This window comes from Battus philenor, unplaced genomic scaffold (assembly GCF_028537555.1).
Source record: "Battus philenor isolate CCGP_79_NKW_IND1 unplaced genomic scaffold, ilBatPhil1.0.hap1 SCAF_23, whole genome shotgun sequence".
NCBI lineage: Eukaryota > Metazoa > Arthropoda > Insecta > Lepidoptera > Papilionidae > Battus > Battus philenor.
This window is the reverse complement of record NW_027181686.1, coordinates 11,276,423-11,293,061: the sequence shown is the minus strand read 5'-3', so window position 1 is coordinate 11,293,061 and position 16,639 is coordinate 11,276,423. Positions and strand designations below refer to the sequence as shown.

At 32.1% G+C, this 16,639-nt stretch overlaps 1 protein-coding gene across 1 annotated transcript; it reads left to right on the top strand.

Annotated features, from left to right (window-relative positions):
* The first annotated feature begins 8,331 nt into the window (after positions 1–8,331).
* On the top strand, positions 8,332–16,627 carry LOC137924181 (hsp70-binding protein 1). The gene is made up of 6 exons (XM_068767543.1): positions 8,332–8,639; positions 11,445–11,525; positions 12,145–12,337; positions 13,175–13,393; positions 14,769–14,924; positions 16,113–16,627. Exons 1-6 carry the CDS (start codon positions 8,526–8,528, stop codon positions 16,415–16,417), a joined length of 1,068 nt encoding a protein of 355 aa, XP_068623644.1. The 5' UTR covers positions 8,332–8,525; the 3' UTR covers positions 16,418–16,627.
* The last annotated feature ends 12 nt before the right edge of the window (positions 16,628–16,639 follow it).

The window sequence follows — 16,639 nt, the reverse complement described above, 5'->3', positions numbered from 1 at the left end:
AAACTAAGGGACATTCCTTTCTATTTATTTTCTCTGTGTGAAATTTTAATGTGTATATAAAAATAATTTTGTATGATGAACATTTAAACATATTTCACTGCTACCTATGTGGCATTTGTAGATTACGCAGAACACTCTAGTTCAGTGAAACATAAAAATGTATTACTTAGATTTGATTTTTGACATACAAATAAATTTTATATAGTATTTAACAAATTTTTTACATTACAAATCTCACGTTTGTTCAATTGGTGAAAGTAGCATCAAAATTAAGAAAAATGGAACTAATCTGTGGCAGCATGTTTTACGTTTTTTTTTTTTTTTTAAGGACATATATATAGATGTAACCGCGTCGCACACATTGCCCCTTATTTTTGTGGTTTTAGGACTACAGACATCTCGTTTCTCTGTGATGTTACGCAATATTCTATATTGTGTAATAATCCGTTAAACACAGTACTGTGATTACCGAGGCAAGTTATACATATACATTATTTTCCTTTCTTTCTACGTTTCTTCTATTTTCATATGAATTTTCCCTTTTATTCACTTCATCACCTCGTTCCTCAGTATTTAAAATTTTAGGTTTTTATTTTATTTTTACAATTTGTTTTTTGTACTTATTTTATTGTTTACATGTATATTATTTACATTTTCCTTACATTGTTAGTTTTTATTTCGTTCTATAGTTTTTGTTGCAATTTCTCTACATAATTTGAGGAATGTCTCGTTCCTTCGTCGCTGGTTAGCGAGGCCATTGATTCTTCACCAATCTTTATGCCTAGCAGGCATTCGGAGTCACGGCACGGCCGGCACCCGGTGGACCACGGTCTGGTCCAGGCCCGGTCACAGAAACATGAGGAATTCTCCCAAAATTTAAAATGGTGAAAGTACTCGGAAAATCGTCCGTGCCCCGAAGAGCTGGACCAAGACCGCGTCCACCTCATATATATATATTATACGGTGAATGTCAATCGTCACTTTCTTATGTTAAAAGAGGTGTAATCAGAATATGAATTTATCTAATTATAGTTATTGTTTTTGTCTGATTTTCGTATTGTAAACAATACGTTATTGTAAATTCAAAGAATTTTGCGTAGTCTACAGCAATTCTTTATTTACAACGGTTGTTAATATTTTTGTTTCCTGTGTTAAGAAAAGGCTTTTCTTGGAGCACTTTTTGCCACCCTTTGGGATTGGTGGATGTCACATATCTTCCGAACTATTGGCCTATAAATGCCAGTTTTCTTAGAATGTTTATCCTTCACTATCTACCAGCAGTAATAATGTAAAACAGGGTGATGAGTTATGGATGTGTGTGCTTTAAAGTGGTGAATAGCTTATTTGTTAACTAAATGCTGTAAAGATAAGCGTATTTACTATTACCGTATATAAAGTGATTACTTTGAAATATGTTACATTAATTTATTTATTCCACTGGAATGCGACTGCCAATAAATTCTGTCTTTACAAAATCTGCATGGACAGATAGTAAACAAATATTAATTTTAATATGTGGTGATTCGAATTTTGAAAACGCTTTACAATGCAATAATTGTCACCCATCATGAAATAATGGCAGGCAGAAAACGACTTATACATCCACCCTTTTAAAGTTTTTACATCTGTAACCCATGAACCTGTATGTCACTAGTCGTTTGCAAGAAATCGAACTTCCGACGTTTGTGTTCTGTTACTAAGCTGCCGTTTCTTCTATTTATAGATTGTGAGAAGCATTAACATTCAATATTAACATGAATCGCGAAATAAATGCGTGTACGGGCAGGTGGTGCCGGGCGGCGGAGTGCGTGTTGCGGCCGCGTGACGGCGAGCTCGGATCGATAGCGCGACGTTGCCGCTCCGCGCGGCCGGCCCCACCGCCATGTTTATTTTTACCTTTTGTTGCCAATCAATTACCGAAGGCAATAATGACACCTGCGGACGACATTATCGCTTCATTCTCCTCGACGCTGCTCGACTTACACAGGGGTACACCGACTTAACCATAAAACGTGAAAGTACTTACTTATCCAACATTTCACAACTAATTTCGACATGGTGTCTAGGCGTCTTAGTAAGACAATTTAAAAGGTTTGTCTCGTTGACAGTTTTGCACTACTCTAGTATTAAAAAGCACTAGATCACTCGCCGAGTCCTATTTATATAGGTAACGTTCATGAAGCGCCGAAATACCGCAAAGTGTAAAAACGAAGATCTTCGATTAGTAGTGTCTGCGGTGATGATTTATGGATCTGAGACGTAGTCATTAGTGACGAGCCTAATAAAAGGCTCAAAGTCCTACAGAGAGAAATGGAGATGGCTTTGAATTTCACTCCGAGATCGCGTAGACAAGGTCTTCGGAAGTCGCTGGACCCCTTATCGTGGCGGTCTTTGCCTTGCGGTGGGCTTCTATCAGCTTACATGATGATGATGATGTCTCTAGTATTCATTTATCAAAATTGAACAACAATGCCAATCATTTTTGCTATATTACGTCATTCGTAACTATAGTAAATATACTTTAGTAAAATTACCAGCGTAATCCATTTCAATCTATAATTTGGTAAAAAAATTACATAAATGTTTGCAAAAACGTCAAAAGCGACCGCAAACAACTTTTAAAGCCGTATACGGGTTGTTTATAAAACAATTAGCATTAACGACGTGTATATCAAATGGCGGGAACCGGTGCCGCCAGAAAAGAACGTCAACGGAATTTAAAAACACGGGCGGTCTGTTTACGGAAAACAGAAGATGATTCCAACACCATTATTAATATTTTAATTATATATAAAACGCTGTATTGTTACTATTGATACATTATAAGACAATGATGCAGACATATAACATTTTATTGGTGATTGTTAAATTAATTATAGTAGAAAATATATTCAATTGAAATGATTTTTATAAAAAAAATGCCCGCAATGTTATAATAAAGTAATGTACATAATAAAAAAAGTCTGTAATTTCTATTTACATTCAATAATAAAAAAAATACTAATAGTAGTTTTTATAAAAATGTGATAATTAATTCGACAACGTGCAGCGCCATCTTGTGAAGATTGACAAAACTAAATTCATTATGAAATTCCATGATTTATTAAAGGAAAAACACAATGACATTTAAAAAAATATTTTATAAACATCAATGAGTAAAGGCAACAGTTTTGCGTTGCAGAGACTTTTATAAATAACTTTACTGTTACATAAATCTGAAATCAACCTTGCGGGAGCTTTAAATAAACGTCGGAACTTTTAAAAGTTTTGAGGAAGCCAAATGAAACTTTCTAGCGGCTTCTGTCGGGTGCCGTAAAACTTATTTCAGCCCTTTTATGTTCTCTAAGTTCTTTCAAGTTCTGGTTTACAGTTTAAAATAGTTTTAATGTTATGGCAACGCTGTATTTAACTTTTTTATAGTCCAAGTAACGAGTTTAACGTTTATCTGACGTTTAGAAAATCAGTTCCAATATGATGCTGTCCAAGGTTTTGAAATACAAAATACTTCGCGACATTATGATCGCAGTTGAGATACTGAGAAAATTTTGAGATTCTTACCTGTATTTTTAACGAGGCTGAAATCTGATAGTTTTTTCTGATCATGGTTTGTGAACATTTTTCAAAATTCTTAACGACACGAGTGCTTTTTTTATGTAGGTGTCACTTGTATTGTCAACAGCGACGAGTTTTATCCTACATAGCAGCTTCTCTTCCTTAAAACTGTTTATCATGCCAGAGCAAATATGTAATTTTAATATATCACATGTAAAGAAAATCATAGGAGATAGTCCATCGTTCCGCGTCCCGGGGGCTACGTTCAATACGATAACAATGGACGAAATCTTTTTTTGTTATCCGCCCAAAGAATTTATTCTTCATACAATAGAACACATCCGGTATACCTGCGTACTTTGCAAGTTATTTCATTCAAAGCTTAGTGATGCGAGATATTGCTTATACATATATATAAATTATTCACAAGTCAAAGTCAAAATTTAAATTAAACTCTCTTACCCCACCACTCCTTTAAATTCTCCTGACTCAGCCTTTTGTAACTAAAAACGTACAGAAAAATAATATCTTCAATCCGTGAAAACTCTCAATATCAGTACGGTGACAAAAACTTACGATATTTTATTATATGTGTACCACTGTTTTATAAAAATGAAATTGGGCTTTAAACTTCGAATATATTCAATATTTATTCTTGCTCATATTTCATTTTATGTATTAAAACATATTAAGTATTGAATCAAAATCTAAAATAAAAGACGAAAATACTTAAAATAAATCTAGTTTTACATCATTGAAGTTGGACGTTGGTACTTACGACATTTGCAGCTTAAACTTTCTCAGGGTGAGATTAATCCAGTTTAACTTCAGTAAATAAAGCTTTGAGACCTTTATCTAGCAGTGGAAGTTCTGTAGTATAATCAGATGGTGTATTTTATAAAATTTAAAATAGAAGAGATCAATTTTTAGTGGCATTTCACAATTTTATTAATATTATGTTATTACATCTTAATATTTTTAATCTATACATTTTATTATATGATTACATATATTTTACGCTTTCTAAAAAAGTCCATTAATAATAAATATTAACAATTTATTACTACTCAATAATACAACTTAAATAATCACTTAACAATCTAGATATTTTCAAATAAACAATTCATTTTTTGATGTAACATGGCGAGTCACAGATAAAATAATATCTGCAATATTGAATATTTTTTCAATAAAATTAATTCAATAAAAGTGGAAAGTGTCAAATGAAATTATTTATTGATATCAATTTATGTATAAAGTATTTTAAAATATTAATACTGAAATATTTATATGTAAACAATTATCTAAGACATCTTTCCTATATACATTGGCAAGTTTTATCTTATACAAAATATTACATACTGCTATGTTAAACAGAATGATAGGTTATAAGTGTAAAAGTCTTAAAGGGGTGAATTTATGGAATTTGTCAGATATAAACTTGCATTATACCTATTTCCAATCATCTTGTATATAGTGATCAATCTGCAATATGTTACATTAATTTCTTGTTTTTATTGGAATGCTGGGCATGTTGCCAATAAATTCTGACAGCAAGAAGTCTCCAGGTATAGATAGTAAAAAATAATAAATTTTTATATGCAGTACTATACATTAAGGGATGAGGGAATGAGCTATTTATGACAAATAAGTCAAGATGCAGGGAGCGCAGGACAGGTCATTGTGTCAATCTTTGTGAGAGGTCTACGCTTTGCAGTAAACGTGTATCAGCTGACATGATGATGAGATATATATAACCTTTTAAAGCTTATACACCTATAATCATTCACCCTGTATATTTGTTAATCTAACGCCTGACAGTGTTGTTGTTGTTAAGCCTCGTGTTCTGCGGCGTGTGGATGTAAACGGCTGGGTGGTCGTGAGGAGGGCGTTGTAAGCGTCCTGGGGCAGGTGGTGGTGGCCGCGGAGGTCGCTCTGGATCTATCGGGATACGTGGCGCTTGCACCACTATGTCCTCGCGAGGGGGCATCGCTGCGGAATTCAAAACAGTTACTCTATTACTCCAATAGCTAAATTTCAGTTTAAACCATCTACTGTTGATCATCTTCATCATTAGTCCTAGCTGACAGACTCCCATTGAAAGGTTTACGCTGCCTGCACTCAATTTCGTTGTCCCAGTTTGTGGGGGGCCCACCCACACCGCATCTACCGGCTCGTTGTCGCCACACGAGAGCCTTGCGGTCCTAACATTCTAAAATTACTTATAAATGATACCATTAATACAAAAATTACTTCATAAATATTCGATTTAACGACTCGAAGAAGTTAGACAGAAAAAAATTGAAAAAAATGCATATAAGATTTATTGTTGGTTATTCATGGTATTTCTAGTGTACGAAATAACTTAATTTAATAACACCATTTTGACATAAATTGTTTGACAATTTGAATTTAAAAAAAAAATGGTTTCGTTATCTGTATGTAGTGTCTAATTCAAAATAAATGTATATGTCAAACTTCAATCTTTCTAATAATAATGATTAAAATCTCTATCACATTGATTTTTTGATTCATTTACATATAAAAACTAAAGCTTATGTTGATAAACTTCTTTATGTAAGAATGCAAGCGATTAGACATTCGACATTTTTAATTATTAAACACCATGTTTAATAGGTTACTTCAAGGTGTAGAAGTGTGTTAAGGGTTGCCATGTTGCTCCTACACTTGACAAAATCAATTTACTCTACTGACATATAACTAAGTTCTGGCTGTAAAATAAATATTCAAATTTATATTCATGAGACTGTTTTTCGCGTTGCACGGTAACAGTAAGATGGAATGTCAATGCAAAATAATAGAACATAAAAAATGTTACATATCCTACACACAGTGTGATAAAAAATCTCATTACAACTTTTGCGTTTCTAATTGTGTCATTGTGAGTACAGAGTTCAGTAAAGAAGACTTACCGCCAATAAATTTCACGTATAAACACTGCTACGTATGTTGTTTTTTTCGTGCACTTATTATAAAAAACTGTTAGTTTGTAAACGTAAAACTTGAAGCGCAAAGGAAAATGTAGCATATGTTTTTACTCCAAGATGTGGTCTATCGCGTTTGATAAGATATCGTTATTATCAGTAAGATTATGTTGTTAATATTGTCACCGGTTTATTGATGAGTGCTTCTTGAGTTGTTATTTTTTCAATATTTACTGTGTTAATACTTTGTTTTTCTTTTTTAAATCGAAGACACCTTTAATGACGTCTAAACGATTGATATATAAATAAATTGATAACGTAATCTTACTAGTTCGGAATACTACTACTTACTAAGTCGGAATAAAAATTGAAAGGAATATTTTAAAGATGGACATGCTTAATTATGACGAGAATATATTTTTTTATTTTATATTGTTATTTTTCATACATTCTTACATCTGTTGTATAATATTTAGTACTCGTATATTCATAATTAAATTTAGGTTTATTTTCCATCATTGCTTTATTAAATACAATTATTTTGATCTTTAAAAAATTGAAAATTATACATCGTGTACGTAATCTTAAGTCTTTAGACAAAATGTGATCTTATAGTTAAAACATTTAATATCGTTAAATTAAATAATGTGTTGCATGTACTTTCATTAAATTTGTTTCTCTTTGTTTAATTTATTCGTACTTTAACACAGTTAATATAACGCTTAGTGTTTATTGATGCTTTTAGTTTTTACTTATACTCCATTTTAAATACTTTTTTTAACGATTCCTTGTGCAAGTTTGACTATAACATTTTTTGTGGGAGAGATAATGTGGTCGAAAATGAAGCACGCAAATTCAGTATCTATTCTCTCTGACCTTGAAGAGACGAGAGTTATAATTCTCGGGAAATATGGTATGTGGCAAATCGTTCCACATCAAGGGCTGTACGGATCAAAAACATTGAGTCGAAATGCTTGGTACACCTCCAAGAAAACTAGATAGTGAGCCGACATCCTACTTTACTCGCCCTATGTTTTAGAATAGCTATGATTGTGGTGGTATCAAAAAGGAATTAGATTGAAACATCTGTGTATTATATACAGCCTTACAGTATTCATATCGGTAATAAAAATAACAAAAAATAAATTAGTTACACTTAAAATAATAAATATACATGGCTAAAAAGTATATCCTCAAATTTATAATCAATAGAATCATTGTGAGAGATGAAGTTAAGTGTTAATGTTACCAGAGTAATTTTTTCCTGCCTTAAAAGGTAAAAATTGTACATTATTCTTAATTATGAAAATAGTTTTCTGACGAAGATAATAAAAAAAGATTGCGAATTATTTTTTCTTACGCTATACGTTATACGCACGTGATGAGTGTGAACCGTATGGTAATAACATGATTTTGCATTAAACCATGTGTAACGTAATATCTTAAATTAGCATATATCTTTTCATGAAGATAACTGATATGTCATAAACTTAAGCATTTAGCAAAAAACACAGTTTTATTAAGATTTTTTGATTTAAAAAATCTTTAAAAACTCGGTTTCATATGTATAAAAACATAACACAGAACATAAATAAACGTAATACTAAAAAATAAATGTAATGTAAAAGAATTATAAGTAATTACGTTAAACATTTCTTATATAATAAAATGCGGTTCTTCAAGGGTTGTATATTATAAATAAACATTTTCAGTACGTCTTTCTTTCTAAATTTAACAACACGAATGGTTTACAGAATTATTCAGATAATTAATATTGCTTGGGAAACCTTTTAAAATTTAAGTGGCAGCACCACAGTTTTGTCATTTTCACGTTTTGTGTTAGTCTCACTTGCTAATTTTCCAGAAGTAAATTCGATGATGAGTAACAGTTTAATACGTCTAGCTTCAAGAATATACCAGTAGAGCATATCGTGTGGTTGGATTAACTAAATTTATAGATCGAATAGTGTCTATCAAAAGTCTATTTGGATATTCGACTGTAAACACATTTTATTTAACTGCTACACTATGGAGCCAAATAATTCTGGAAACCAAATTGCTGGAGCTATAACCTACCCTGCTAGCAGTGAAAGCAATGTGGTTGCAGTTCCGGAGCAGCCGCGGCAGCCCAGAAATCTACAGGTAAGAGACATTGAGATATTTAATCTAAAATTTTATTATTAAACATTGATTAGTGTTTTGCCGAACTAGGTTAAACATTCATTCATTTTTATAACATAGATGGAAATAATTCATTTAATATCAAGACAAATATTGAATTTGGTACCTACTTTTTTCAATATACTATGTGTTTAAAAAAACCTTCATTAACTATTTTGATGATTACAATATTGTTGATAATAATACATCAATTCATCTTAGGAAATAATAAAGATATTCTACTTGTACTTCTCTAAATAGAAAAAATAATGCATCAGAACTAATCAACTTCATATTGACCAACTATTGCATCATTTTATATTAAGGATTGAAGCTATATTGTATGTGGCAGATCTTAAAAGATATTAGATGATCATACTAGTTTAAAACCCATTAGTAATTTTATTTAAACTTTTATATGACACCTTAAAATTTTTTTTTATTCATTATAAAAGAACATGTAGTCTACATCTGTAGATATTATATTTTGTTTACTCGGTGATGCCTTTCTTAACAAAATACACAGAAAAATATACTGAGGTTGTGACTTTTTCTGACTTGGTACCCATACAATGTCATCAGACTCTGGTTCTTCTTTATGGGGTGATCTTTGGGTGGGTGATCATCCTGCAAACATCTGATCTACAGATGACTGTGTTTCTTCTACAAATTATTGTAATAGCTAACAAGAATATTTTCAAGTTAGTTGCGTAAATACACACTATACAATAAAAATGTAAAAAGTTGTCAATAATAAAATTTGATTAAAGTTTTTAAAACTTGAACTGGTTTATCATCTGGTTATGTTTTACCTGAAATTTTTATTTATTAATGTTAACTCTTAACGGCCGAGAGCTTTTTTTGTAATACTCGCCCATAGCACGACGGAAAATTAGGTGAAATTCTAAAACACTTATAAGGATGAAAACTAAACTGATTAAAATGATTTATTTAGATATGAATTCAATATATTTAGATAATACATTCGCACTTATTTTATTATTTGCATACTCATTTGTTTCCTTTATTATATTATTTATTAGGTCATCGGTAAAAAATAACTGAAAAAAATGTAATGGTTCTGTTACCGATTGGGGAATTTGGGGGCCTGGTATCTTAGGAGATGTTGTGAAAGGTATTTTAGTTGTGTTGGGGTCGTTTTCTGTAACATCCACCCAATCGTCATCATCCTGACTGAGATCTTCATTGGAAATATTGTTGTTTTCTTCACTGCTACTTGAAAGGCATCGAACTTTTTTCCTTTTAGCGTGCACCACATCACTACCAGAACTGCTATTATCATCGGAGTTATATTCACATTGAGGAAGTTCTTCACGAACACTTTTCATATCTATATTTACTAAATCAAACATCCACTCGTCTTCACTGCTGTTATTTTCATAATGTTCGTCTTTATGTATTTTTTCCATGATATATTATTTGAAATTTTAATTATGTTTATTTATTTTTAAAATAAAAATAAACTAAACCTTATTATAATAGAAATACTCGAAAATTGGAAGACGTCAATATATTATATATACACGTTGTAAGCTTCTAAATCGCAAACTACACTGAATATCAATGCGACACATCTGTTGTGAAAATTGCACAATATTATGAAATAAAATTACATAAAATGTTATATTACGGTAAATATTTCTTGTTAATGCATGATCAACAAACCAGGGATGTACTAAATTGCAAGATTTCTTAAAGAAAAATACAGTGATGATAAATAAATGAAATAAAAACTAAATTCTTTTCATGTCCCTGTAGCGGGGCCTTTCGTTTTCTATGGCATAAGTACTATGTCCCCTCAGCGGGGCCTTTCGGCTGTTAAGGGTTAATAATAACATTGTTGGTATACCCATAAATGCTGCCTATTATTCTAAATTATGATTTGTAAAAATGGTGTAAAAAACAGACAAGTAGGCAATTTTGAGATAAAATTGTCTTAATGTGGAAAAGCCAAACTTGAATAAGATTTAATGAATGTTAAGAAAAAACAACATGTAGTGGCTACATTAATTAGAATAAAGGTATGATTTATTTAATTTTATAAAGCAAGGTTACTTAATGATATTAAACTTAAAAGTAATTCCAAAAACTTAAAATTAACATTTAAAATTATTATCTAAATAAGAAAAATGTATAATTCATAACATACATAAATTAAAGTATATACATGATTTATATTGATCTAGGTAATGACTCTGAATCTACTACTCCCCAAGCAACCTTTTACCCACATTTCATCATCACCAACATTTTTACATGTTAATGTAATGAATGATCATTTAGGCCAGTGTTTCCCAACAGGAGCTCACGCCCCACAAGGTGACAATTTGATTGTTAAGGGGGACAATTCAAAAGTGGATTTGACATGAGTTTAACCCTTTTGCTTTAATATAAAAATTATGTGTTACATAGGGGTGTGTACTGGTTTAGATACTTTAAATAGTAAGTCTAACTCAATGGATAAGGCAGCGCATGAACAGCTTGTGTGATTGAAATAATTTACGATTATCCAACTTTTTATTTTGTTTTGTCTGCTGCTGCGACTTAGTATAAAAGATGTAGTCATTAATAAGACAACATTCATCAATAATGTAATTCTTATGAAAAATAAATTTCTTTAATCAGAAATCCTATTTGTATGTTAATTATCTTGTTCCAAAAAAAAAATGGATACTCTCAATTTATTGTATGTAACACTTCTGGTAGAATGACTTTATTAACTGTATTTTCATATTTGCAATTAAGGAAACTTTATTATAATTACAGGGTCTGCTCCGCTTTATAATGGAGGGAACTAAAGCGGAAGATGCCCCAGGCAGCTCTGTGTTTGAACCCATGGATGAAGAGGTACATATTATCTTAGCCATATCTGTTAAGAATTCATCTAGAATTGTCCATTAGAATAACAGTTTCAAAAAGGTATAGAATGGCAGAGCTCTAAATGTGTTCAGAAAACTATTTTATTGTAAATGAGTGCAAGGGCTTCCTTGGGAACCTGTTGTTATTTATTTCACTTCATTGGAAGTCTCTAGAGATTTAAGATCCCTCAAGTACATGTTGTTCTAAATTAATTGATGGCTTAAAGGGTAACATTGTGATACTCTTCTGTAGGCTTTAAAAAATTAGTAAACCTTTTGTGAGTGACAGTCTATGGGACTACAGAAAACTCACATATAAGGATTATTTTATTAAAATTAGATATACACCAATACCTTGCTTTGCGTCGTTTCGTTTCGCGTTTTTTTCGAAGTTGCGTCGCTGCTTAATTAGCACTACTACTAGCTGCTTAATTAGCACTAACACTACCTCATGCGTATTATCATATGAATAAGCTTCTACAGCTTTTAAGATGAGACTCTGAGGTCTGGGTGTTATTGGTAAGGGTGCTCAAAAGTTGTGTTCCGCTGTTTAATTGAAAATAACATTATTTTCCAAGTGAATTTAACATGTGTAATATTATTTTCAGAGAAAAAAGTTTTTGGAGGAAGCCTTCAGAAGTCTGACAGTGGACGTTGCTCAGATCCTGCTGAAAGCTATAAATGTTCTAAATGATCCACAGAAGATAAATAGCATTAAAAAGGGACAGGAGTTACCTGATGATGTGGTCTCTGCCTGCAGCAATATTACATCATATGCTGCGGAAATGGATGTTGCTAATGGTAAGTACTGTTTACTGATCTTCATCTTCAAATTAACATTATTTGAAAAAGATTTTACCAATTTCTTTGATCTTGAGTTTCCTAATACTTGGTACATCTACTGCAAATAATAGACATACCATAAAGATATCAATGGGGGATACACTATAATCTCGACACTTGGGAGATGGGTTGACAATCGCAGTGTGGTATCATGGTATGCAGAAAATGCTGCTGCTCATCCTCTGGAAACTTGTTTGTTAGCAATGGCAATCTTAATTAATGCACTAAGTGTGAATTATGTAAGACTGTATCCTGGAATCGAACCCGCCATCTCCAACGCTAGGCAGTCACTGCTTATAATACTTGGTATGGGGCTTGCTTTTGCAATGTCATTGAGTATTGAAAATCCATGTTGTTAGTATGGCCAGTAGTATGTCATCTGTTTGTGTGTTTGGAAATCTTCAACCTTATATATTTTTACAGAAAATTAAACTAGCTACTAAACAATACAATATACTATATGTTCTCAAACAAATTAAGTTTATTTATGAAGGTTTAAGTTGATTATTCATAATTAAGACACAATGTTCATGAATAATGTCAGTTGGTTCACATTCGCATATGTAATATTGTTATATATATATATATATATATATATATATATATATATATATATATTTATAACTGGGTTCCAAGATATGTCAGTCTAGCCTAATGGATCATGAAGTTGGTGATTAAAGAAAACAAAAAGATAAGGATCATTTAATCAAACTTTTAACCTGTAAAAAATTAGTATTTGATAAGAAGACTTTGTCAAGTATTTTAGTTAAATAAAAAATAAATTGTTGTTTCCAGATTTCTGCAAGCTGGGCGGCTACACTATCTTTCCCGTGTGCTTTGACAGCGAGAACGCACAAGTGCGTGCCGAAGCGTACGCGATCCTGGCAGAGGTGTGTCAGAACAACCCGTTCTGCCAATCCAACGCTCTGGACAGCGGCTTGCTGAGGAGACTCCTCACGCTGCTGCAGATTGAAGAAGGCGTTGCACTTGCCAAGTGTCTATACGCTGTTTCATGTGAGTTTATTTAAATTTGATAGCTGAATGCTGAAGTTGATGGATTTATTTGATTGTCTTTAGAATAACAGATAGCATCATTAGTACATTTTGCGTCGCGGTTATATGAAAAAAAAAACTAAGCAAATTGGAACAACGCATAGTGAATTAAGATTTTCTGTATCAAACCATGTAAACAATTGTCATCTGTGGCACAAAAATTGTATTGATAACAGCATTACCTGATAAGTGATATGAAGAAAACTAAAATTGACTAACCAATCATCCTGTATTTTTAAACGGTTTTATTTAGTTCGACCCGTACGGAATTTATTTATTTGGGTCAAAATCACAAATTGAAATTTAAGCACCTTCCCGTTGTCAGATTGATCTAAAATTTGGTACAGACATTTAATTTAGATGACTATACAAAATGGCGGATTACATATTTTTCCTTAACCCCCTCAATATGGGTATCAAATGAAAGAGCTACACTAGTAAAACACGATGATTATGTCAATATTTAAAATTCAAGATGGACGCCGTTCCAATATGGCGGACTAGGTACATATTTTTCCACAACCACGATAATATGGGTATCAAAAAACTGTTTAACTTATAAGTTTTTTAAATGTATTTATTTACACATACACTTTACATATACACTTCTAAAAAATTTATACAAAATTATTCATAAGTATAATTTTTTTTTTCAAAGTTTTCCTCCAAAACTGTTAACTTAATATTATTTGGTAACGTTTGATTAGTTATTAATTGCGCTAGCATTTCAATTTTACTTGATACACATGAGAGGTCTCTGAGGTCATCAGAGAATCTGATATTATAAATAGCCAAATCTTTTACCACACAGGCCATTCAATTGTGAAATGATTTACCGTTGAATATAAAAAGTGCTATCTCACTATATTTTTATAGAAAATAGTGAAAATATATTTATTAGAGCGATGATCCTTAATCCTTTAATTCATTTCTGTTTCTTTATCTGTTTCATTATTCCTTATGTGGCAAGGGTGATCTGAGTCAGTTTGATGTTGTTATTTATTATTGTATCATACTGTAATATGTGTTATACCATATTTAGTATAAGTATATATGCTATATACATATGTACATTTATGTGTTTCTATACGTGATTGTTTTTACTCTTCTACTGTTTCCATACTATGGTCGTCTGTAAGAAATTGCCTCGTGTGATGCGACCACCCCTTGTTCTTGTTTCACTACTATTAAGAAACTATGTATATATTTTAATACAAGTATATATATATACATACATACATATATATATATATGTATATGTATATATATATGTATATATATATGTATATATGTATGTTTCTGTAGATTGATATTCTGTAATATGTTAACTTGGCAGGTCTAACGCGTAACTATGAGCCCGCCGGCCAGATGTTCACGTCGCTGGGCGGCTGTGCGGTTCTCACACAGTTGCTGGGCAGCGAAGACATACGTGTGCGGGCAAAGACAGCTTTCCTGATCTCCTATCTTGCACGCCATCATCCTGAAACTAGAGGTTAGTTACGATATTTAATTAGATGAATGATGCTGTACCAGTCCTTACGCGTAACAAGACGGAGGGGAGTACTGGCTGCTCCCTTCCACCAAAACGGTCGTTGCGGTTCCCCTACTCTTTTTCTCAGCCCCCCACCTCACCTCGCTTCTTTAAATGGTACAGCGGTGTCAGGGTCATATATTATAAAATACATACACTATCTTAGGAGTAATAATTACTAGATATCTGTAAAGAAAAAATACTTTTTAAACAAATAACAACAATACATTTATACGTACTAATCGAGTTGTGGTTTAGCACCCTCAACTCTGAATACTAAACTGGCACTAATTATACCAACACTTACTAGTATTTATTTTTACCATAGCATGTCAAATGGTCCAACTTTGTTTTCTCCTTAAACACATCAAAAATATAGTTGTTAGGAAGGAATTAAAATTAAATTTCATTATAAATAGAATGGAAAATTAATAAAATAATTGTAGATAAATTAGAAAAAAAAAACATGAAGTCATTCGCAAAAGCAATAAGATGATTTGTGCATTATCAATGCAAAAGCTCAAAATGTGTTATTTGACCCGATGTGGTATGTTTAATGTTAGTCCTGGTAGCCCTTATGTCCTGCCACACCTTGAAGTCTTAAGCTAACTGACCTTAAAGGTATTTGAATTTCGAGTGATACATATACTAAAATCTTTCGAGAGCCTGGGTCAGGAATAATTTAAGATAAAATATGACCTCTTGGAGTCGAAATAGGTTACTCGTAAGAAAACTGATTTTGTAGGTCAACTGAAATCTAAATACTTGTCCCCTAAATAACACAAGTTCAATTTCTATTATTTTTCTACACACTATTAGTTGTGTTATAAAGACTGTTTTAGTAGTTGTACTTTAAAATGTCTTAAGTTGATAAGCAAGCTTAAGTTAATTAAGTAAGTCTTTCAGGAATATTTTGAATCCCTTTAGGACTCATATTTGACGCATAACAGGTCTATTTTAATATTTTTTTTTATAAATTATCACATGCCTAAATCTTTAAGTAATTTGTATATAAGTGTCTACATGTTTTTTTTTATTTAATGCGTAAGTAATGTCATATGGGAGGCCTATGCCCAGCTGTGGATGTGTTCCGGCTGAAACCATGATGATAATGTAAAAAAAATTGATTCGAATATTTTTCGTTACCAGAAAAGTTTTTGGAGAATGAAACAATTAAAATATTGGCCGAGGAGTTGGATAAAGGTCTCAACATTAGCACCTCCTGCCTCCTCGCTGCACTACTGGCGATGATTGAGGACCAGGACCCTGCTGCGCTGCAACAGATTAAGAGCTCATCGATACAGCTGAAGAAGGTGCTGGAGAAACTTTGGAACCTGCCGAACTTGAAAGAATCAGAGTATGATGACGAAAGGGAGCTTTTGAGGAACATCATGTTAATATTCGAGAAGGTTCCAGATGTGGACAGCGGCAACGAGGATGGAGTTGATCGTTAGGTTTGTGAAAGATTTACTGTGATGAAGTTTTTAAAGATTCTGATGGATGTTGAGAAGTTATATGCTCTGGAGTGAGCCAGTGGAGGTCCAGCTAATTAATTAAATGATTATCAGCAAACTGGATTAATTTGGGAACGCAATAAATTATAAGTCACCTCGCTATGGGCATTTTTATTATGTTAATGTCAATAAAACATTTTAAATTTTTAATGTTTTATTATG

Coding starts and splice junctions, on each gene's coding strand:
- LOC137924181 (XM_068767543.1), top strand. CDS start 8,526: ATGGAGCCAAATAATTCTGGAAACCAAATTGCTGGAGCTATAACCTAC. Junction 12,338..13,174: donor GGAAATGGATGTTGCTAATG/GTAAGTACTGTT, acceptor TGTTGTTTCCAG/ATTTCTGCAAGCTGGGCGGC. Junction 14,925..16,112: donor CCATCATCCTGAAACTAGAG/GTTAGTTACGAT, acceptor TTTCGTTACCAG/AAAAGTTTTTGGAGAATGAA.